The sequence below is a fragment of the Gracilinanus agilis genome, chromosome 1 (genome assembly GCF_016433145.1).
Source record: "Gracilinanus agilis isolate LMUSP501 chromosome 1, AgileGrace, whole genome shotgun sequence".
NCBI classification, from domain to species: Eukaryota; Metazoa; Chordata; class Mammalia; order Didelphimorphia; family Didelphidae; genus Gracilinanus; species Gracilinanus agilis.
This window is the reverse complement of record NC_058130.1, coordinates 529,401,104-529,427,181: the sequence shown is the minus strand read 5'-3', so window position 1 is coordinate 529,427,181 and position 26,078 is coordinate 529,401,104. Positions and strand designations below refer to the sequence as shown.

The 26,078-nt window shown below is 33.5% G+C and overlaps 1 protein-coding gene across 1 annotated transcript in view; it reads right to left on the bottom strand.

The window, feature by feature from the left end:
• Positions 1-26,078, bottom strand: part of TRAPPC8 (trafficking protein particle complex subunit 8) — a 150,703-nt gene that overhangs the window by 63,174 nt on the left and 61,451 nt on the right. Inside the window, exons 12-19 of the mRNA XM_044666435.1 lie at positions 23,948-24,079; positions 16,720-16,944; positions 15,954-16,062; positions 15,547-15,741; positions 15,198-15,328; positions 8,536-8,610; positions 7,584-7,710; positions 1,790-1,947 (exon numbers count right to left, since the gene is read on the bottom strand). Of these exons, the coding sequence (XP_044522370.1) occupies positions 1,790-1,947; positions 7,584-7,710; positions 8,536-8,610; positions 15,198-15,328; positions 15,547-15,741; positions 15,954-16,062; positions 16,720-16,944; positions 23,948-24,079 (1,152 nt within the window). The remainder of the gene's footprint in view (positions 1-1,789; positions 1,948-7,583; positions 7,711-8,535; positions 8,611-15,197; positions 15,329-15,546; positions 15,742-15,953; positions 16,063-16,719; positions 16,945-23,947; positions 24,080-26,078) is intronic.

Below are 26,078 nucleotides of genomic sequence, written 5' to 3'. Positions count from 1 at the left end.
AATAACAAATGAGATCAATCTGTACACTAATCTCTTGGAAAACACATTCCATTCAGAAGTGTTATTAAGTCTGTCTTTTGTTTTCAAAATTGGGACAGTGATGGGGCATTTCAACACCTCTTCCCCTCCCCAAATCTCCACAGATATTAACAAAAGTTTCAGGATTAATAATTTCTCCTCTTTTCAATATTATCTGGATGACTAAAATTTAGTAAGACAAGGAAGATTTTCTAAAAATTTGTCCTCTTAATGGATATGAAACTTAAAATTACCCACACAAAAGAATGTTTTTCTATACTCTGTGTCTTGAGCCCTCTTCCAACCTGTGCAAATTTGTCAAAATCTATAAATGTTCCTGATGGGGAAGCTATACTGAGTACAAAAGTATTTAAAGCATACAAGCTAAAATGGAGGTCAAGTTACTTTCATCTACCAAATAAACTACATAAATAGGGAGTTGGAGGTATTAGCAGAAAATTCTTGTTTCGAGTAAAAAGTCACTTTCTTTTCATTTTTATCAGTGTTTCCATATTTTTAATTGCTTTCTAATTTTTAGGGCTTTAAAAAAATCAGTTATGTTTTAATTGCCAAGAATAGATGATTCCTCAATTATGAAATACAAAAAATGTAGGGAAAAAAATGTCCTTTTTTTCAAGTCAGCATGGCATACTGGCATATTGGAAAAAGCATGGGCTTTGGAGCCAAAAAAAAATCATGCTTCTGACACATACTAACTATATGATCCTGGGCAAGTTACTAAATAATTTCAGTGCTCTAGGAAACACTCTACAACTATAAGTTGAAGAGTTAACCTGTATTATTAGCAAAGTGCTCATCATGAAATCAGAAGTCTAGTCCTAAACTCTTTTATACATCAGGCACGTCTTACCATAGCTAACGTGCCAAAATGATAAATCAAAATATAGTATATAATTTCTTAGGAGTTTATATATATATGTGTGTGTATATATATATATATATATATATATATATATATATATACACTATACCATAATAGGGAATAAGAATCAGAAGAAAACTAGACCTGTGATTTCATTTATATAGGGAATTTCCAAATGAAGAAATTAATTCTATGTAATTTTAGGATTTTATTCTATATAACTATCAGGGAGATTAACTTTTATATAAGGTATTCATAAATTCTTCATGCATTCAAGCTTTCACAGATAAGAAAGAAACAATCCATAAAAGGCATTAAAATGCAAATTTATTAAAATTTAGGAAACAAGTTGTTCACAAAGGGTTATTTCAAGCCTTATATTACACTAAACATGGATGTTATGCAAAGACAGACCAAAAAGTAAACTCCATCCTATAGATATCAAAATCAAACTCAGCTATGAAAAGAATTCATCACTCACTGTAAGAAAGATATAGACTGTTTTAGTCATATCTATGCCCTAAGTTGAAAAACTGATAAACTGTATGTAGAAGGAATGGATAGAACTAAGAATCATCAAAACCAGAGAAACCTAAACCAATCAGTGGGAATTGTTCCAGACAAAAAGAAAAAAACTGTGCAATGCTTATCAATTTTTTTAAATGACCTGGGAAAAAAATTCAACTCAACTTCCCCCATACATATCCATCTTAAAGAGATGATATACTTAATATGAATATTAGTAGTTAGCTTACCACTACCATATACTCGATTTCAAATAATAATTCAAACACAACCCAGATATGACTAGAGTTGATATACACTGATCTAAACTTAAGTTAATCCTTCATAAATCATGATGTTTTAATATTATTGAATAAGCCATACCTCCAATAATGGCATTTCTTCAGTGATAATAGGATCTAAACGACGATCGGGACCATATTTAATAGATGTTTTCTCTTCTTTCGTGTTATTAAGTCGAGGACCTTGAATTTCTAAATCCTGTCGCCCCCTTACTGACATTGTATTAGAAGGCTGCTTTCCTGAAAAACAGAAGTCAACAAACACTCTGAAATCAAAGAATATAAATCAGTTGGCATTCATTTATTATGTCTTATTAATTCTACCATTATCAACAACAATATGTTACTTATTTGTTTTATATCTCTTCCTAAGGATTATAGGTGAGAATGGGAAAGAACTATTCTGATTTTAGAACAGTCAAATACAGTGTGTTGAGTTTTGTAATCTGTATTTTTCTCAATATTTTAATCGGCTACAGAAGAAAGCTTGCTGAATAGGAAAGAGAAAAGGTATATATGTGAAGAATGAATATGAAGTAAAGACAAAGGACATAAAGGAAAATAAATTTCAAATATTGTTTGTTTACTGCTGCTCTGTGATTATTTTTGAAGGTTATGGAGCTACAAGGGACATTAGCAGTCAAGTAGTCCAATAGCCCTCATTTTAAAGATGAAAAAACTGAGGCCCAAAAGTTAAGTGACTAGCATTAAGTCTATGTAAGAATAGTAGTAGGAATTTTAACTCAGTTCCTGGGACTCCTTACGGCTTATAACTAGCAGTCCTATATCAATGACATTTAAATCATACTGCAGGGGGAGAAAAGTAACTTTGCAAAGCAAGATGTATATGTAGTAATATACATGTATAGAGTACATGTAGTAATATGGATATATTATTCCTTATTGAGTTAGCCTTTATACACATACACATACACACACACATATAATCCTTATAGTGAAAAGGATTTCAAAGGTAAAGTAGTGAGTTTCAGATTCCCTACAAGCAAAACATATCAAAAAATCATATGAGGGGGGCAGCTGGGTGCCTCAGTTGATACACAGTATTGATTCTAAAGCAAAAGGTATGGGTTTAAAAAAAATTATGTGTGAGGGGAATTGGTACAACCAAAAATATTAAATTATATTTGGAGTAGGTACTCAGATGGTATCTACTAAAATCAAACATAAATACATGAAATTGTAAGAAGATGACAGCACAGCAAGACCTAAAGGACCACAGAACCCTCACTCACACAGCAATAAAGTTCTAAAAGTATATCAAAAGAGACAATACTAAAGAAAACCAAAGGGAACTAGCTATAAGTTGTCCATGCAGTTCAAGTTAGCACAAAAAAAAGAACTCCAGAATCCTGTGGAAGACCTGAGCAAAGACAAACCAGGTTAGGTGGAGGGCAAAGATCTTGGGGTCCCAGAGCAGGAGATGTGGCTAGAGCATGACCAGAAAGTCACATGTGAGGGGAGGGGGCCTGCACACACAATGGGGCTTTCAGGCTCACAGTAAGAGGCTGAGCCAACTTCAGGCTAAGAAATATGCTAGGGGGAGTCTGAGAAGTTAAGTCCCCTGAGCCCCAACCAGGAATTCCTGAAAATGAAGCCTAGCCATTTTAGCCATTGCATGGAAAACCAAACAGGACCTACAAAATCATCTAAAAATATGAAAGGGAGCAGAATATAAAGATATGATTAAAAAGAAAATGCCAAACAAGATGTACTTATAGAGGTCCCAAAGGTAACCCAGCAGATGAAAGTAACTCTGTAACAAATACAATCTTTATGTAAGTACAGCCTTAATGTAAAGAATGTTCTGGCCACAAAGGGAAAAAAATGAAACAAGAAATAGATAATTTAATATTAATGTAAATGACAGTTAGGGAGGTAAGAATGGCAAGAAAAATTGATTATTTAGAATAGTAATGATAAAGTTTATCAAAGAATCACACTTCCTTAAAATCAGAATGGATTAAAGAGAAAACAGTGACTCCATGAAACAAGGGGAAATACAAAAACAAAATCAAAAGATTGGAAAGGAAAAAAAAATAAGAAAAAACTGGACAAGGAGAATCTTTCAGAATACATGAAAATCATGGCCAAAAATATTTTTTAAGGAACTTGCATACTATATTTCAAAAACTGATAAACAAAAATTACCCAAATGTATTATAAATAGAGGGAAAGGTGAAAATAGAATATACTAATTAACCTCTTGAAACAAAAAATCGAAAATCCCCAAAACATTAAGAACCATCTAGACCAGTGATGGGCCAGATGCAGCACCCCCCTAAAATGTTCTATCCAGCTGCGGGGCATGATTCCTAATCTGACGAATACAATGAGTAGGATACAATACAATGAAACTTTGAAAGAGTTGCCTTAGAACAGACTGACAGATGAGCATTTCCTTTCCTTTGGCCCCCTCTTTAAAAAGTTTGCCCATCACTGATCTGGACCATACAGCTCAAAGGAAAAATAATACTATTAACAACCAAAAAGAAAGCATTCAAGTACAAAGGACCCATATTAAGGATCACAAAGAACCAGGCAGTTGCCCCTTTGAAAGCAAAGGAGAGCTTAGAATCTGATAGTGCAAAAAGAAATTAATAAAGCCTTATAATGAAGTATAACCTCTCTGGAAAAACTGAGGATAATCCATTTGAGGTGAAAGCAATTAAGAAACAAGGGCACAGTGTAAAATGGTTCAGGTGAACTCAAAAAAGCAGAGGTAGTACTTATTATTTCAGACAAATCAACAGTAAAAACTACTTTTAAAAGGATGGGTAGGAAGACTGTATTGTGCATAAAAGCACCACAGGTAACAAATATCAATTATGTATTCATCAAATAGTACCATGTGTAAAAAAGATAAAAGAAAATTAATCAGTTTGTAGAGAGAAATATATTAATAAGCATAATTAGAAAGAAGGACCTCAATAGAACTTAAAAAAAGTTAGGGAAAATATTTCACTGATAATTATTTAATGGAAACATAAAAGTGTTTATGCATTTCCCAACTATATACAACATTTTCACAAAGTGATTTTAAAATAGGACAAAAATGTCACAAAGAAATGTAGAAAAGTTAAAATGACAATAATGATCACAAAAATTGCTAACATTTCAACACTACCTATGTCAAACACTGTAATTAAGTATATCTTTTACTGACTATGTTGCAATAAAATTATGTTAAAGGACCACTAAAAAAAAAGGATTAAAAATTAGTTGGAAATGAAATAATTTAACCCTCAAGAACTTATGGGTCAAAAAATAAATCATACAAACCACAGAGAATGTTAGCAAAAAAAGTAATAACAATGAGACAAAAATACCAGAACTTACTGGATGGAGATAAAAGTCCTAACTGCTTTCATCAATAAAATAAAGATTAATTGTATATATGATTCAAATAACTAGGAAAGCAGTAAATCAGAGAACCACAACTCAACATTAAGGTCTAACTCCTGAAAAACAAAGAAAAGAATAACAAAACTGAAAAAATAAAGACAAAATACTAAGTTGATAAACAAAACTAAGAGTTTTTGGGAAGGGAAAATCAAACAATTATAACAAAAACAAAAAAGAATTATTCATAACTGAGAATAAAATAAAAGAAACTATTTTGCTCAATTATATGCCAACAAGACTAACAACTTAGAAGAAACTGATGAATATTTACAAAGATAAAAACCAGATTACTTTAACAATCCAATGAAAAATAAATTGAATAAAAAAGCTCCCAAAATTGGAGTAGGGAGAGGAGATAGAACTGATCCACTTAAACTTAAAGGCAAATTCATTCAAACATTAAATTCAATTTTCAATTCCAAATTCTCTTCCTTCCATTAATATGATGCCAATTATACATACAAAGTCATACAAAACATATTTCCACATTAATCCAAATGTCCAAAAGACATCTTAAAACTAAACATGCTGAAAAATGAACTTATTATTTCTCCCCTCCACCCCATCACTAGATCTCTCCTCTTCTAAATTCTGTCAAGGGAACTACTACCAACTTATTCAAAAGAATTTATTTAGTATTCACTATATACCAGTCACTCAGATGCGCATGTTAGGTGTTATGCTGAATTCTTCCTCTCACTTATCCCCTATTATCCAATCAATTGTCAAATTTTGTCATTTCTTCCCTTGAAACATGTCTCATACATACCCCCCTCTCTCCTCTGACACTGTAATCATTTTAGAGCAGGTCCTCATCACATCATTCTGGGTTATTTTAACAGGCTGATGGCTGGTTGATCTCTCTGCCTCAAGTCTCTGTCCCTCCAGGATACCTTCCCTCAGTTCTAATAGGATTTTCCTAAAGCATAAGTCTGTCACTATCCCTTACTGAAAAAAACTCCAGTGTTCCCAGTTATCTCCAGGATCAAGTAAAAAAGATTTTCCTTGGTTTTTTAAGTTCTTCATAACCACTCCCATTCCTGTTTTTCCATTCCTTTTACATTTTGCTCCCCCTTCACATACTCTGCAATAGAGTCCACTACACTGTTCTCCTTGCTGTTTCTTGCACATAGCACTTCCATCTCTAAACACTAGGCCTTTTCACTTACTATCCCTCATACCTAGAATGTTCTCCCTCCACATCTCCACTTTATGGTATCCCTGGATTCCTTCAAGTCTTAGCTCATATTCCACATTAAACAAGTGGTTTCTCTTGATCCCTCCTCCCACTTCAATGCTAGCACTTTCTGAGATTATTTCCAGTTTTCCCTAAATGTATCTTATATATGCATATTTGTTTGCATAAGGTCTTCACCATTAGAATGTAAGCTCCTTGAGGTCAGGGGTTGTTTTTGCCTTTCTTTTTATTCTCAGTGATTAGTACAGTATCAGCCACAATAAATGCTTAATAAATACTTGTTGCAAACTTGTGGAGAAGCTAAAGAGCCAGATGGAAATACATCATCATCATTGCAGCTTGCATATATATGGCTTTAAGATGTGCAAAATGCAAACATTTACATGTGTTATCGGATTTGTTCCTCACAATAATTCTATGAGATGGTTTCTATTATTATGCACATTTTACAAATGAGAAAACTGAGAGTAAGAGAGGTTAAATAACTTGTCCAGGATGACACAACTAACAAATGTAAGATGCAGGATTTGACTCCAAGTCCAACATTACATTCTACTCAATGCACTACCTTGCTCTTGAACTTCTGAACATTATACTAGTTAGTATCAAACTTGGCAGGTCTTATAAACCTAATAAAAAGGTTTTCAGTATGGCTACAAAGGAAATCAGCAAAGCTAAATTATAGGCCACCAGGTGATGAATTTTTGGCCCAGCAACACATGAAACCAGAAAGTACAGAAAGATAAATGTGGTATAAGAAGGAATTCCCATAGGAAGATGAAATCTGATCACTTAAAATACTAAAGAAAAAAATTATATCTACAACTATCTGTTCCTTTATATTGGGTGTTTTATTTTTGTTAAAAAGAGTATAACATATATATTCATACATATACATATATTTTAACTCTCAATTAATAAGAACTGACAACAACAGAAATAATAAGATCCATTAGAATTTACCTGTAATAGAACATATGAACAAAAAAGAAGTAAAATAAAGATAAATAAGAGTTCTGAATAAATATAAAATAAACATAACCGAAAGGAACAAAAATGAAAAATAGGGAAATGTGGCTCAATAAAATTCAAATCTAAAAAAGTTGGAATATATTAAAATTCAACTAGCTTTTTTTCATGAATTTGAGCTAATGTTTGTGAGTGGATGTGAATGGAAGATATTTAGAGCATATCTAAATTCTATGAAATGACCCATGTTTACTTGGATATTTTCATTGGGACAATGTTCCATTACCTGTGTGACATCCGGGAAGAGAGCCAATGCCATCTAGCCCCATTGAACTCTGAATAGTGCCAAGATTATAAACAACTCCCAGAATGTGAAGTTCCCCTATATGATGGGGAAAGAGCTTTAGCCTTGCCTGTGAAGACATGTCAAGCCATCATTATTATCATTTGTTCTTATTACTTCTTAGTCTAAAATATCAAATAAATGTAATCATACTGTAAAAATACAAAGTTAGCCAGTTTTAATTTTTTTTTTTTTAACCCTTGTACTTCGGTGTATTGTCTCATAGGTGGAAGATTGGTAAGGGTGGGCAATGGGGGTCAAGTGACTTGCCCAGGGTCACACAGCTGGGAAGTGGCTGAGGCCGGGTTTGAACCTAGGACCTCCCGTCTCTAGGCCCGGCTCTCACTCCACTGAGCTACCCAGCTGCCCCCCAGTTTTAATTTTTGAAGGAAAGGAAAACGAACTCTTAAGACCAAATAATTTTTACTATGGAAGAGCATAATTTTTAGAGGCTTAGTAAGGATTTTCTTCAATGCTTTTCATTCAAGACAAAAGGTACGTCACATTTGTCTTGTTTGACCATAATCACATACAGAAATGAAAATGTTTGCATAAGAAAAAATTAAAATTCTCTTTACTTGGACAATTTTGAAACTATCAAAACGAAAAATTTCACAAACTTATTCTTATTATCTTTCTCTTGAGCAATTCTGATTCTACTATAAGACAATTTTTTCTCCTGTCTCCAGAGTTTTAATTTTAATATATTTCTAGCTATGCAATGAGGAACTATAATGATAAGCAATGCGTAAACTTAAGGAAAATAGAGTGCAGCATAAAAACTAGCAATCTAAATGATTAAACTAGTAAGTTCAAGTTATTTTTATATCTATACTCTTACTTTCAGTAAGACAGAAATGCAAAAGTGTTAGGAAACAACATGATAAATATTTACCACTTTCATTTCCTCACTATTAATTAAGAATTCTGATATAACTTCAGTTCCAATCATTTCATGTCCAAAGGTTACCTGAAAAACAATCATAATATATAATAAATGATGCATCTTGATGAAACAAAATATCATTGGTAAAAAGGTTCTTGTCAAAGAAGCATACATTAGGACGTTGAGATTGCAAAATCTGTTTCCTGACTTGCTTAGAATTTGGTCATGATGTGACAAGAATGCTGATTTCCTTAACAATATGTGTAAAGGCCACCACAGAAGGAACTAAAGGAAAATGAGTGCAGATTGAAGAGTACCATTTTTGACTTTATTTTCTTTGAGTATTTTCTTATATATGTGATATACGTCTTCTTTCACAACATGAAGAATATAGAAATACATGTTGCATGATATAGAACATATATTACCTATATCAGATTATTTGCCATTGTGGGGAGGTGACAGGGCTTAAAGCAGGGTGGGAGAGAATTTGAATGGCAAAATGTCAGAAAGCAAATGTCAAGAATTGTTTCTACATGTATTAAAGAAAAAATACAATAAAAACAAATAAAATAAAAAATAAACATAAGTACTAGATAAACAAAAAACAAAAAATATGTATGGAGGAACAGACCACTTCAGGAAAATCGTGAAGTATATAGTGGAAAAATTGACGAAATATATGAAAACATGGGAATGTATAATTATAAATTATTACTACTGGTATTTCATAACTAAAAAATATACTATCATGAGATGTTTAAAGTATTAACATTTGGCTTTATTTAATTGGTCATCACATAAGATGAATCACAGTATCTCAAACTCAATATGTGTAAAATTAAACTCATTAACTTTCCCCAAAAAACTTCCCTTCTTCCAAACTTCTCTATTATTATCATAGTACTACCATCTTCCCAATCATCCAGGTTTCCCAAACTAGATGTCAGCCTCAATTTTTCTTATTTTCTCACCCCATATTTAACCAGTTTCCAAACCCTATCATTTTTACCTTTCTTCTGATACTTATACCAACATAGGGCAGGCCCTAATCACCTTATGCTTTGACTACTAAAATACCTGGCTGGTTAGTCCACTCTCCATCCACCTATCAAATTGATCTTTCTAAAAAGGATAAATCTAACCATGTTCCCCATTTCTCTCCTTTCCCTTCCCCATTCAAAGAACTCCAGTAGCTCCTTATTGCCTCCATGATTGAATGTAAAATCCTTCTGGGAGCTTATAAAGTCCTTCAAAATCTAGCCTCTTGTACTTTTTCAGTATTTTTATATTTTACACTTCCCTACCCGGCTCAAACTTCTGCTGCCATGTAGTCTAAAGATAGTAACATTAGTCTCCTTGCAATTTTTTTCTTTTGATTTTTTTATTGATTAGTTTAGAATATTTTTCCATGGTTACCTGATTTCCTTGCAATTTCTTGAGCAAGACACTCCATCTCTATCTCAGAGATATTTCATGGGCTGTCTTGTCCTCTATTCCTGGAATTCTCTCTCTCTGTCATTTCTGCTTAACTAGATGTTTTGCATTCCTCCAAATTCTAGCAAAATTCTCCTTTACTGCTGCCCCTTAATGTGAAGGCTTTCCCCATCCTGATGATCTCTAACTTATACTGTATATATCTTGTTTATACAAAGTTGTTTATATGTGCTCTCTCAATTAGACAATAAGCATTATGTAATTAGAATCTGTTACCCTAAAAAACACAATTCCCAACACCCCACTCTCCTCATATCGCATGCTGACATAAAGAATATAAATTTGGTACAGCCCAGCCTCTCACTCTCTTGTCTTCTTGTTCCAGCTTTGGTAGAGCAGGCTTTTTAAACAGGCAAGGAAAAAAAAAAAAATTTGTGAAATAATTACGTTTTTTTACTTCTATTTCCTTTTTATTCCTTCTACTTCAAGTGATTATTAATAAACCTTATAAAATATAATTCTTGGAATGTTGGATATTAATTTAAATCTTACATTTTGGGCAACACGAAGTCTGGACTTTAGGACCCTTACTAAGTGAGTAGAATAGTTTGGAAAAAAAAAACCAAAAACATGCTTCTCTCCTGCCCTGCCCTCTGGGGAACTCAAGCTACTAACCACTACTGCTGTTGCTGCTGACACTCCTGCTACTGCTGCTGAAGTTACCTCCCACATTTGACCAGACAATAGTCCTTTCTGAGCCTATCACCCTCACCGCTTCTCTTGAGCACACTGGCCAGGGGTCCTTGTGAGCAACTTTCCATGGGGCTGGTAAACTATAAACCCCCCTTTCTCTTACACTTCTAATAGCTGAATGCCTTAGAAGCCCAGGTGTTTCTGTTAAGCAACAATCAGCCTCCTAAAGGGCTTTTACTTTTAGAGACTCTTCTACCCACTTAACTCCCTATCCACATAGCAGTGGAAATGGCTCCCTGGCATTTTTACCCCTGGGGGGAGGGAAGGAAGGTTACTCTTCCAAACAGGAAGTAGATTTGCAATCAATTTAATAAGTATAATTACAAGCATGGCCCAGTTTCCTGCCTATCTCAAACAGCTCCCATTCTAGGAGAGGATTACAGAGCTCATACAATTCAAAGTTTTGGAGTATTTTCTCTTACTACTGTTCCTGGGTGCACTGATCCTTGTGATTAGCTCAAGTAATCCTGAGATTCAGCAGGGAGATTCAGCTCCCTATACCTCTTTGATATTTTGGCCTGCCCAGTCTTGGCAACACACTCAATATGGGATTCATCCACACCGTGCCCAATGTGAGTATGGGGAACCCCGGAGGTGTGACCAAAGGAATACACATCTACGATGATACTAGAGAGGGGAAGGAACCTTAAAGAGTCTAGAGGTGAATTTTTAAGCCTTTTCAGACTCCTTTTGCTAACTCTTTCAGTTTGTTCCCCTCCAAATAGTGAAGAAGACTCTATATTGAAATTGGAGAAAAGGACTCTTGAATTCAGTGCCTGTATCCTGTCACATATATTGTATTTTCTGATTGTTTGCTTTAAGATTTAATTTTGTTTTTTTAAGTTCACATAATCTAATCTAATATCTTCTGTTACATTATGTCATTTTCAGCTACTGTGGTTTTGGACATTAGCTATATATTCTGTTACATTGTCCTTATTTGTACCCTCCCCCCACCCCCCGATGACCAGACTGGAGAAAACACCATTATAAAAATCCATAAACAACTCATGCAAACCCTTTTCCATGGCAAAACCATAGGTCCTTATGGATTTGTCACCAGATCAATCAAGGTTACATGTTGCCCAAATGGACTTTAATGCCTTTTTAACCTATGTTAATTGTCACATAGATGACAATGGATGGACTCCATCCATCTGGTTACAGTCTGTATACAACCATTGGAGAATTTAATGAGCAAAAAGTCTCAATTTATTTTAAGGGGTCTTCAGAAATGATTTTCAGATATCTAGGAGCACTACTATCTCTGACTTATCATTTGACTACCTTTGAATTGTGTGTAACAAGAGGTAAAAAAAGTGCTGTAATACTATTATATCCCCAACCACTGCATTTATAAAAATGTAATGGATGAGACATCCAAAGAGATTTTCACTATTGTAGCCCTCACCTCCACAATGCAATGGATGGGACATATAAAAACATGCCTTTTATGGCTATTACAGTCTCATGCCAGAGGAAGGAGGGTCATCCAGAGGTGGCAAGGTTTTTTCTAGGGAGTGTGGTACCCCTGAATGGCCCCTGAGAGGGAGCATTTCGCATGAAGCCTAATAGCTTGTGAATGGTTTTTTATATTTGTAATTCTTTAGCTTAATCTACCCTTCTGCCAGAATGATCTAGATTCGTGGTGATATTTTGGACCCAAAAGGTTTTCATTTGTGTTTTTTTCTGGGCACTTCTGCCAAATTTTGGAATGATGGTAGTAATACACTTTGTTAAAACTATCTCAGCCAAGGTTGAAATATTTGCTAGATTTGGAGAACTTGAGACAAGTATCCATGAGCTTCAGCAGCTACAAACACTCCTGTGAATCCTAATGATAGCGGGTTTATTTGCTATGGTCATTTAAATGTGCTCTTATGATTTTAGTACTTCTTGAATGTGCATTAGCTGCTATGCTACTGTTTGTTGTTGTTTTTTATAAAGCTGTTTTCTTAGTGAAAATTATGTACACTCACACTCTGGATCTGCTAAGTTAAAAAGGAAATGGATCTCATTTTTGAATGAGAAAACTTTGCATTCTGCCTCTCCTCAGGCAAACACAGTATGTCATTGATTGTGAACTATATTTTTTATTTTGTTTTTATAAATGTTTTTTCTTTGTATGTGCAATAAGAGTATTTGAATTTTCTTCTTTTCTCTCATTTTTTTGTACTTGAAGCACGTTACCAATATTAATGTTTTTTTGATTTTGCACTAAGTTTAAAATATCCATTTGCTCTAATACTAATGCATACCCAAAAGCTTTAAATTAAGGATACCTGCCATTGATTATTAAATATTATGGGACTTTATTGACTGTGCCTGATTCCAGGAGAAGGGATCACAAAAGAGCCATTATGCAGTGCCAAAGAAGCACAAAGTTAATCTGCACAATGCCTATGAGTATAAGGTCAAGGAGACCAACCAATTCTGGTGGGATTGATGAGAATCTGCACCAAGACAGGAGACTTGTTTTGGGGCTTGAGTAAGCAGCTGTTTGACAATGTCAGACACAGAATTTCCCTGAGCCATATTCTGAAAAGCACCTCAGTTTGGCTAGAATGTTGTCTCCCCTATCCCTGAGAGCAAAGGTAAAATAAGACCAGGGAATGCTATTTCCCATCTACTACAAAAATCTAGTCCCTTTTCTATCTTTCATAAGTGTGGCAATTTTCTGTAATCCTGGTTGCTAATTGGGTAAGTGCATATTGCTGCGATGGCCTAACAGGCATGTAAGACATAAATCACTTTATTGGGCCCTGATTCTAGGACCTGTTATAGGCTTATTTTTGCTTACTCAAAATTTTTATATACTATTTAATTTTGATTTGTTTTCTTTTCCTCTACTTGGTTTTTTTTTTTAAGTTTTTGATTTCCTTTTAACAATTGATTCATATACCTCATAACTCAGCCAAGTATCCCTGAATGAAACGTGTGTTTGTCAACATCCTTCTCAAGGGGGATTGTGTAATTGTCATAAAATTCTATTATACAAAAATTTTTCTTGTTAGAGAGTAATTTTAGGATAAGAAACTTGCTACCTTCCCAAATCAAGAAAGTGAACTGCTTGAAAAAGGCATCATGAAGACGCCTGCAGAAACCACCCACTGCATCAAAAGATCCAGAATGAACTTTGTGATATAGTGAAATTGAACTGTGGGGGATTAAATGTATTTATTTTAAATGTAAACTCTTATGCCAAAGGGGACTGCCCCCAATTGGATTTTTGTCAATGCACCTAGCAAATATTGGTTTTGCGCTCTCTCTCTCTCTCTCTCTCTCTCTGTCTCTCTCTCTTTCCCTCCTATCTTTAACTATTGTAGTTTCCTCTTAGAAAGTACAATATTATATGCACCTTTAGTTAGAAGATTTTTAGAGGTATAAGACAGTTATGTTTAAATGATCCATTGGGGAGACTAGTCTCCCAAAGGACCATGGGGGGGGGGGGGGGAATGATTGTGTAATTAGAGTCTGTTACCCTAAAAACTACAATTCCCAGCACTCCACTCTCCTCACGTTCCATGCTGGGAGGATATAAATTTGGTGTAGCCCAGCCTCTTCCTCTCTTGTCTTCCTGTCCTGCCTTTTAAACAAACAAGGAGAACCTAGTCATGTGGTCTTCATTTTGTTAAATAATTAAGTTTTTTTACTTCTAGTTCCTTTTTATTCTTTCTACTTCAAGTGATTATTAATAAACTTAATAAAATTAATACTTGGAGTTAGGGATATTAATTTAAATCTTACATTTAAGCATTTTCAGAGTAGAAACTCTTTTACCTTCCTTTGTACTTTCCCAATGCTTAGGATTGTGCCTGGTGCTTAATAAATACTAGCTGACTGAGAATTTAAGAATTTTATATAACTGTATGAACTAAGTTAAATTAATTTTAAAATACATTTTTATTTCAACTATTTTTGGAGAAACATTTCAAAATTTTTAGTAACTTACTGACCTTTTAAAGAGAACTATACTGAAATTTGTTCAATCTTTTTTTTTTTAACACTGGCAGGATTACAAAAGTGGGGTAATTTTCTGATTGAAACTAATTTTTTCTACTACATTAATATATCTAGATTTGGAAGAGATTAAAATTTTTACATATGAAATGTTTATTAATGGCATACAGCATTTAAGTAAATCATTTGGATCAGAATAATTAAGTCACTATAGCAATACTGTCTCAAAAATATATTTTAAGTACAAAGTACTTCTCCCTTAAGAGTAAGTATATATGGGAGGCAACTAGGTGGATGGATAGATATAGAGTCAGCCCTAGAGATGAAAGATCCTGGATTCAAATCTGGCCTCAGACAAAAATACTGTATATTGATTCTAAGATGTAAAGGTAAGGGTTTTAAAAAAAAAAAAGGATAAGTATAAATCATTCAATGAGCAATCCAAAGTTTAAATATTATTATGCTATCTACTAAATTATAATCATGGAAACATTCACCACAAATACCTTTTAATAACTTACTAGTTCTTTTGTTTCTTCATTATCCTTTGAATTTGAACCTTTAGGTTGGAATTTCCAAAGCAATGATAATTCCGTCAACAAAAGAGGAACCTTCAATGGGTTTCTAAAAGCCACCTCCACAGTTATTGGTTCTATTAAAGAAAAGTCAATATTAATAAATATTTAACAAACAATGAACAGTTTACTAATTACGGTCTGATTTGATTTTGTTTTTCAATATTAAAATAAACCAAGAATTTTATATATACCCAAAATTACTACCTAGTTTCCCAATTCCAGACAGGAAAAAAACTACTTCTAATTTAACCTGAAAGTCATAAACAGTAATAACAAAATCCAAATACATCACCTTCTACAACAGCAAGTGGAAATCTTGAGTTGTCTGTATAGCTATTCAAACAGTATTGCGTTGGATGAAAATTTGATGGAATTATTCCTTTGTTAATCACAGCTACAACTTGCTCCTCAAGCTCCCTCCACTGCTGAGAAGATTCAGAATCATATTCCTGATCAAGACTTATATGTGTAGCTGCTTGTTTTTCACCTATAAAAAAAAAAAAAAAAAGACTCCCATTTTAGCATATGAATACAACTATTCAAAACAAATGAAGGTTGGCTGATGCTGATGTGATTTTGTTTTTATGAGATTTTTGTTGACTTAGGGTAAAGCCAAGAAAGGCTGAGGTTTGGTTCAAAGTGTTTGTATTCAGAATATATCTATTACATAATAATGTTAATAATAATAATTTCAATTACCCTCTGCTGGTCGTCTGTCATGGCCAAAGAAAACTCGTGTTGCTAAGCTGTTAATATATGGTAAAGGAAGCTGTGGTAAAGGACCATCTGGAGATAACTGACTTACATTCTAGAAGAAGAAGAAAAAATTTCAAATGCAAAAAAGAATAACTTTTAAGAAAATCTGTTTACTAATTACCATTACTATCTTGAAATTTTTCAAAAAAATAAAATATATATTAAACAGGGATATTAAGATATTTCCACCACTGAGATCCTATACCAGGAGTCATTGTATGAAAGTTAACAGAGGGTTCTTGATATTCACAGAAAGTAGTTTCTGGAAAGTCCTTACCAAGCTGGAAAGGTCTTGACTGCAGGTCAAAAAAAAGATTGTGTGATATGAAGGTTACTTTATCCAAGTTCAAAATGGCTCATAATAAGATTGTTTACCAGATAATTAATTGTAGGGGCAACAACACACCATTAAACTAAGACAAGGCACAAGAATGACCCAGAAATATTCAAGGAGACTGAACTACTTAAAATAGGGGCACTTTAACCCATACCCATGTTTTGTGTAGTTCTTTTTCTATATGCAACAAGTAAAAAGCTAAGTGATTAAGACATTTACAGAAAAAGAACATTTATTTTTCTCCTTTTATTTAAAACAACCTTACAAATAGTTATAAAGGGCTTTTATTTGGATATATTATTAAAAATGGTTTCAACTTAAATCCAAGTATCAAAATTCTTTTACACCTATTTTTAAGTAGAAAATATTCACCTTGTAAACATAAAGATATTCTCTGAGGAAGGCTCCTTGCTGAGCAGCAGGTTGTTTGCTCTCATTGATTAAAATGTGCTTAAAGGCAGAAACTGCATTGTCGAGCTGTCGAAGTGTAAATGACTGACGACCAATAGTGAAGTTAATATGATCCTCTGCAAGAGACCAGCCTTTTCCTTTGTAAACTTGCATGGCTTGGCAATAGCAACGTAAAGCATGTTTTTTCTGAAAGAAAATTTCCTAGATTTTTACAAGTGTAATATCATCTAAATTTATCTTGGACTGAAAGAATAGATTTAAAATTTTTAAATCAACAGTCAGCATGAAAAATATGAAATCATAGCACTTAGGCTAGGAAAGGTTCTTAGAGATAATAAGATTATAGACCTACAGCATACAAGACCTCAGAGACTATGCAGTTAAACTCCTTTACTTTACAGGTAAGGAAACCAGACCTAGGCAAGTAAAGTAACAACCTATATCACATAGATAATGGTCCTAAATCAAGTTCCTACAATTATAATTGCAACATTTTTCCCCCTAAACTATCTTTCATTATAATATTTATCTATGAAAAACAAAGTACATACCATGTAACCAAAGATGAGGGGAGTAAAACTGTCATTAAGATAATCCACAACAATAAAGACATTCAAATATTGGTATCTAACCTATACATACTTATTCCTCAGAATATATGTACCAATTAGGTATTTCTGGAAATTTATGTTCTTAATTTCCTCCATTAAACAAAAAGACTTTTTTCCCAATAACATTAAATAATATTTTTTTTAATTCTAAAATCCAATACAAGAACTTAACACAAACCTTTTCCAGGTAAAACAGGATAAACCCAGTTCCAAAACATTACAGTGAAAAGAAGAATGACTTAAGAGTTAGAATATACAGGTCAGACTCCCAATATACTTGACAAGTAATATCTGTGTGACCCTGTGAAAGTCATATAACCTTTCTGAGTCTCAGTTTCTCTGTGTGTAAAATAAGGATAGGTTGAAGTAAATGGCCTCTAAGGTTCTTTCCAGTCTGAAACTACAATCTTATTGTTATAAATCTTAATGGAATTTTGGAAAACATCTATTCTAACGCTTCTAATTTAGATCCTACATTTTTGATGCCTTGGTGATCATTTTTATTTTTATAATTTTTAAGAGAACTTGTTCAGATTTTCATTCATTTTACAGAAGGGTATCATAGGGGAATAAGTATACTCACAGAAATATTTTATTAGACTTAAATAAAAAAGATACTTAGTTTTGTGTGGAAAATGCCAAAATTGTATAAATATAATATCATTATTAGAATTATGGTCATTTATTTTAAATAAATGTCAAAATTAATATGGTTAAAATAATGTACCATTTTGTTGCTATAAATTAAAAACATAAAAACCATTTCACTAATAAAATATACTACGCAACATAAACAAGTCGTAGATATGAGGTCATCTGATTTTACATTTTGTGAGTACAATTTTAAAATTTATTTAAAAACTATTACTTGAGACATATGCAAATAGAGAAGGTTTCAACTGATTTGCATCTCCACACTAGTACATCTGCTTTTCCTGTATGATAGGTAATTATAGATTCCTCAAAGTACAGTGATCCTTAAGGACAGCCTTGCCATCTGACAGATAAAGAGCATTTCACTCCACAGGATAAGCCTGTAGTCTGAACAGTAGCTAATCTCAGCAACTAGATGGGACGATGGATAGACTGTAATCAGGAAAACTTGAGTTCAAATGTAGTATCAGATCTGCCTGCTTCAAAATTCCCTCAACTAAATATGGGGACAATAACAGCACCTATCTTACAGAGTTGTTGTAAGAATGGCATGACATAACTGTAAAATTCTTATCATCACTTTGCCTGGAACACAGTAAGTCTTATATAAATGCTTATTCCCTTCCCTCAGTCTTTGCTTTCTTATGTGTAAAATGAAGATAATAATAACTATAACACTGACATAGAAGGCTTATCGTGAGGATAAAATGAAATATGGTATGCACACTGCTTTGCAAACCTTAAAGTGCTCTATAAATGTCAGTTGATGTGATCTACAAGAAACAAGCCTTCCTTTTTAAAACTTGCATGATTTAGCAATAGCAATGTAAAGCATAATTTTCTAAAAGAAAATTTCCTGAATTTTTACAAAGTATCATTTTTTTTCTCATGCTATTTCCTAAAAGGAGCTGGAATGATCTCTAATGTGTTTTGACAAAATAAAACAGAAGGTAATTTCAGCCAAATGATTAAAAATAAGGAATCCAGTATATCAAATACAAATATAAATTTATTATGCCATAAGACCAAAGCTACATTTCATTTTCTCCCTCAGAAATGAACTCTAACAATAAAAGTTGCAATTCATATTCTGTATAATTCAAATTGTTCTTGAGAAAATAGACATACTGTGAATGGTTGATTAATAACAGCTGGCATTTACAGGACATTTTAGTTTAGAAAATACATATATCACCTCAATGCACCCCCATAAGAGCCCTATGAGGCAGGGAGATGGATATTATCCTGATTTTACAATTGAGGAAAAAGTTTCAGAATGATTAAGTGACTTGTCCATGGTCAAAAGATACTAAGTATAAGAAGCCCAGTCTGAATCACGATATTCCTAACTCCCAAACTAGTAAAACAATCCACTACCTACTCGGACCCTCACAGAATCACAAAATAAGAATTAGAGGGATCTAAGCAGATATCGTCCATAAAAGGAATTACCTTTATGACAAAGTCAAAAAAGAAATGCATAGTCTCCACTTCCTAACCTCGGCAAACAAGAGCCAACTTCTTTCGTTAGTATTAGATCTGTCATTCAATTCAATAAATTAAACCCTCTTTACTATATAAAGTGTGTAGGTGTCAGGAAGATAAAAAAATTCTGATAAAACACTATCCTTGACATCTGTAATATAGAAAGAGATAAGCCAAATATATAGATAATGACACATAGGTGCATTAAAATGGTGCAAAACTGATCAGTAAAGGCTAGTTTAGAGTTCATTTTTCCTTTATATCTAACACCCAGGATTGATTTTGCAAAAGCTGATTTTTGAAGGCAAATACTAGATTATATTCAATTTTATGTTTATAAAATGATGTAAGGGACAGTTGCCTAATTCTCTCCCAAAAAAGAACTAGTAAATTATAACTAATAATACTCTAATTACAAAGGAAATTCTTTTTATTAATCCTTCCACAGATGTCCTATTCCAATGCCTAGATAATAATGTTGTATGGGAGTTGCTCCTCAGTACTCAAAAGGCAGGCTATAGGGTCTACACTAAGCAGTTCAGTATACAAGTACTGACCTAGTGATAAGACTGTTTGCTATCCACACCCCCCCCAAAAAACTAACAATATAAGCAAAGGTATAGGCATTGTATCCATTAGGTGATAAGTACTAAGTAATTAAAAATAAAATATAACCCTCAGTCTTATTCAGCCCCCTTCCATTTCCACAGTTACAGCAAAAAAGGGAACAAACAATATGAGTCACAACGTTTTTAGGAAAAAAACATTAATTTAATGGTGAATACTCAAGATAATAGAATTCAGTCCAACAACAAATGAGATAATCAATTATTAGAAGAACCTTATTATATCAACATGTGTTATAAATAAAAACTAAAAACAAAAAAATCAAGCCATTCCCCAATTGATAAATGGGCAAAGGACAAGAATAGGCAATTTTCAGATAAAGAAATCAAAACTATCAACAAACACATGAGAAAGTGTTCTAAATCTCTTATAATTAGTAAAATGCAAATCTAAACAACTCTGAGGTACCTCCTCACACCTAGTAGATTAGCTAACATGACAGCAAAGGAAAATATTGAATGTTGGAGGGGATATGGCAAAATTGGGACATTAATGCACTGCTGGTGGAGTTGTGAACTAATCCAACCATTCTGGATGGCAATTTGGAACCATGCCCATAGAGCTTTAAAAGACTATCTGCCTTTTGATCCAGTCATAGCACTGCTTGGTTTATACCTCAAAGAGATAATAAGGAAAAAGTCTTGTACAAAAATATTTATAGCTGCGCTCTTTGTGGTGGCAAAAAATTGGAAAGTGAGGGAATGTCCTTCAATTGGGAAATGGCTAAACAAATTGTGGTATCTGTTGGTGGTGGAATACTATTGTGCTCAAAAGAATAATAACTAGAGAAATTCCATGTGAACTGGAATGACCTCCAGGAATTGATGCAGAGTGAAAGGAGCAGAACCAGGAGAACATTGTACACAGAGACTGATACACTGTGGTAAAATCGAACATAACAGACTTCTCTACTAGCAGCAATGCAAGGATCCAAGGCTGAGGGACTTATGAGAAAGAAAACTAGCCACATTCAGAGGAAGAACTGTGGGAGCACAAACACAGAAGAACAATAACTGCTTGAACACATGGGTTGATGGGGATATTATTGGGGATGTAGACACTAAACGATAACTCTAGTCTAACTATCAATGATATGGAATTAGGTCTTAATCAATGATACATGTAAAACCCAGTGGAACTGTGCATCAACTATGGGGGTAGGGAGGCTCAGGGGAGAAGGAAAGAACATGAAACATGTAACTATGGGAAAATACTCAAAATTTAAATTTAAATTAAAAATATATAAATAAATGGAACTGAAAAGTCTGCCAGTAGCCCACAGGAAATAAGGAAGAGGGCATACCAGTGCCAATGCGAGCAAAAAAGGCTTGTGATCATGAAGATAAGCTGCAGATACTTGTAGTCTGCAGAGCTCTCTGTGCAGAGGCAGCAGGAGTGAAGTCCCCAACCCCCATCCCCCAAGAGTCCAAAGAAAATTACATAATCATAGTTAAGATTTTTAGAAATCTCAGGAACATGTGGGCATGGCGACTACCAGGGTAAGCATGGTTTGGACTAGGTAAGCCTACATCTCAAAGATCCCTAGCAGCCTATTTTGGCATGCCAAAGACATAGACTCATAAGATTAAGCATTCTGAACTTCAAAGGTTTTGGTGGACCTAACCATAGTAGAAGGTAAGTAAAGGAATCCAGAGACCCAGGATGAGAATAAGCAGGACCAACGACCCTGAAATAAAGTCTGATCCTGACATAAAACTCAGGAACTAAATCTGCAGAGTCAAGTAAACCCAAAAGACAAGACTAGTATCAAAAATTAGTATAAGTCTAGCAATCCTCAAAAAAAGGAAAGAAAAATCTCATAACAACTATAAATGCTCTCATAGAATTGGAAGGAAAATAGCTTAAATGAGAAAATGACAAACCTTGCTTAAGTAATAGCCTCTCTTGAAACTATAATAAACCAAAGAGAAATCAATGACTATGAAACAATAAGAAATATTAGAACAAAGTCAAAAGATTGAAAAAAATAAGGAAATGTTAGATCCCTGATGTTAAAAACAATTGGCCTAGAAAATAGGTAGGGAAAATATCATTAAGAAAGACTTAAGTCCCAGAAAACCAGGACTAAAAAATGGCCTTATGAATAAACAAATTGTGTTATCTGTTGGTGATGGAATACTATTGTGCTAGAAGAAATGGTGAACTGGGGGAATTCCATGTAAACTGGAACGACCTCCAGGAATTGATGTAGAGTGAAAAGGAACAGAACCAGGAGAGCCTCATACACAGAGACAGATACACTGTGGCACAATCGACTGCAATGGACTTCTCCACTAGCAGCAATGCAATGATTCAAAACATTTCTGAAGGACTTACGATAAAGAGCACTATTGACATCCAGATAAAGAACTGTGGAAGCAGAAAAAAAGAAGAAGAAAAACAGAAGAAAAACAACTGCTTTACCACATGGGTAGATGAGGATATGATTGGGGATGTAGACTCTATATCAATCACCCTAGTGCAAATATCAATAATATGGAAATAGGTCTTGATCAATAACACATGTAAAATCCAGTGGAATTGCACATTGGCTATGGGAGGGGAGAGGGAAGAGGAGAAGGAAAGAATATGAATCACATAACCATAGAAAATTTTTCATAATTAATCAATAAAATTTTTTAAAAATAGTAACCTTCTTGGTATTGCAAGAAGTCATAAATTAAAACTGCCCGGATTTATTAAAAGGAAATGGCAAAATGAAGATAGAATCTTCCAGTCACCTCCTGAAAGGAAACTTCAAAAGGAAAAGTCCCAGGAATGTCATAGCCAAAATCTAGAGCTACCATGTGACAAAATCCTGCAAATACTTGGAGAGAAACCATTAAAGGATCAAGAGTCAGAATCTCGACTTGGTATTTCAAAGGTAAAACTTAAAAAAAAAAAAAAGGTAATTAAGAGGGAAAAAACTTTTTTAAGGGACCCAGCAAGTTCAAATGACTTATATAAGAAAAAATTATACTGGTAATTTTTAAAAATTGTTATCAGGGTAGCTGGAAGAAGTATACTTAGAAGGTACAGTGACAAACTGTATAGGATGATATGTCAAAAATATATATTAAAAACTAGGGGTAAAAGAAGAGAATAAGAGAAGTGGGAAAAGAGATAAAATGGGATAAATTTATATTTCATAAAGAACCACATGGGGGGAGGGGAAGAGAAGACCAATACAATGGAAGGGTAAAAGTGATTAGAGACAGGAAATACTTAAATCTTATGGGCATTGAAATTGACTCAGAGAGGGGAGAACAATCAGATCCATTGGGGCAGAGAATTGTATCATGCCCTATTGAAAAATAGAAGGGTAATAAACAGTTTGGTGGGGAGGCGAGCAACATAAGGGAGGGAAGAGGTTAAGGGTCCTTTAAAAGTCACTTATCTTCACCAAAATTTAACTCACAAGTGCTGCCATTCTAAGGAGCCAAAAGATAGTGGATGTTTCTTCATTGTGTGGCTTAAGTGTGAGTGACAGGCCGAACAGAAGCAAATTCATTTTCACCTAGTCACTCCTTCAGTGATATCCTGGCAATGATGTGCAAAGCTTCCAACAGAAACTAGGGTGGGGCCTTCTACCTAATAAAGATTTACTGAATATCTACCATATGCGAAAAACTTACCAGCAACAGCCAGAGTAACATCCCTGGAGTATAAAGATTTAGATGCTAATATAACCATGTGTGAATTTTTTAAAGTCTCAAGTAGCCTAATCTGTTATAACAGTATGTATACAAAAATAAATAAAGCTTGAAATAACCTAGTCCAACTATATTTTTAAGTAAAGCAAATACACTTACCTGTCCTGCCTTACTAAACCGATGGCCAGCCAGTATCATGTGAAAGGCAAATTTTCTAACCATGGGGCTCTTCATGTTTATAAAGCAATGTGCTGCCTGTTCTAACAGAAGAGCACTTCGAAGATCAGAATCCTATTTAATATTTAAAGAAAAATAAAAATATTAGTGTCATCACAATTCAAAACACCAAAGAGAAATGGTTTTAATCAACTTTTTTAAAACCCAAATACTGTATATTAACTAACAAATCTTGGTTTGTATTGGGCAGAGATGAAGAGGAAAATCCATCTTGATTATTATTTCAGAATTATTACCTAAAAATAGATCTTATGAAGCTTTGAAAACATTTCTCTGAATGAAAGCTATTTAACATAAAATATTATTTTACTATGAAAAATAACATTTTGAGGTTTGTGAAATAACTGATCTGATTACTTTTTGACTCAATAATGATCACATGATATACCACTGCTTATAATAAACAACTACCTTGACTAGAAATTTAATACAGACAGGTAGATATTTAAATGAAATTGGAAAAGGGAAAGTGAAACAGATGGTTCTACAGTAGTATAATTCTTCCTTTTATGATTAACTCAGTACAGTTCCATTCCACTAAAAACATTGAAAAAGATAATGTTTTCTTTTCCTGTCTATTTGAAAACTTTTCTCAGAGAATTGTCATCACAATTTTTATATTCTTCAAGAAAAATCAACCAATATGCTCGCTTAAAGGCCAAATATGATTATTAGATCTAAGAAAGTTTAGGAATAAAACCATTAAGAGGATTTTTATTTTCTTTTGCTATAAGAATAATAAGCAGAGAAACAGTACAACCTGAAATTTGCCTTTCAACTGATATAGATAATATGTCTTTAATCATCAAAGAATTGAATTTAATATCTTTGAGAGTCATTTCACCTAAAACACTCATATATTAATAGTTACTGAGAAAGCATTAAAGGTTACTGGTTAAGCATCAACAACTTCTTCCCCAAACTTTCTCTAGATACAATATACAAACTGAACTTTCCATGCCTTTCCAACTTTCTGCTGCCAACATTTTCTCCTAAAAACAGAAAATATCAACTTTAAATGCACTAAGTTTATATTTTATGCATCTTAGGCTAGTAAATATTTAATTGATCAAAGATTAACTCCAATTATTTAAAACTGGGTAGATATATATTTGCATACATTAATAATTGAAGGCTTAAAAAATTATATGCTTTCAAAAATCTCTATATTCCATTAGTTTTCTCTTTTACAATAGAGAAATGAAATATGAAACTGAGTACTTCCCTATCTCCTACAATTAAAATATCTGAAAATTAAAGAGAACAAATAAGGCAACATATCAAAGTTCACAAATGAAAATCGACTGAACTAGGCAGAATTAAACTTTTTCACACTATTTTTATGCACTCAATTCTGTGGCTCAAACAACCTTTTCAAGGTTCTCGAAAAGAAAATACTCAGGACAGTTATATACTAACTGGGAGACTAAAACATATCTAACAGCCTTGTATCACAAGACTCAATAATAACAGTAACACCAAAATCATAATATTGTCCACAAATACATTTAGTACATTATTTGTGTTCTGCTAAGGCAGCATGGCAAAATGGATAGAATGCAGGTCTATCATTCAAGAAAATTTATACTGAAATACTGCCTCTGACATTTAATAGCTTGGTAACTGGACAAGTCATAATATCTATGTGCTTTAATCAACTCCCTCAGACTTATCTACTAAGTTACAGATAAATTAGAATCACAGTTGCTAGACTGCCAACACATCAGAGGTTCCCAGTATTGACACCCTGCCCTCAAAATCACATATCCTTTATACGTCTGTCCCAAAGCAGTGTTACAAATTTATGCTTGTGCATGAAATATTCTCTGTATTCTTAACTTTTCTCTTTGTAAAGATAACAGGTAGTCTAAAACAATAAATCTGGAATATATCCTTTGACTCAAAAACTAACTCTAGGTTAAGAACCTAAACTCAGACCTTTGTCTAGCTTCCTTATTTCTTTTTTTTTTTTTTTTTTTTACATTTATTAATATTCATTTTTAACATGGTTACATGATTCATGCTCCTCCTTTCCCCTTCAACCCCCCCCCGC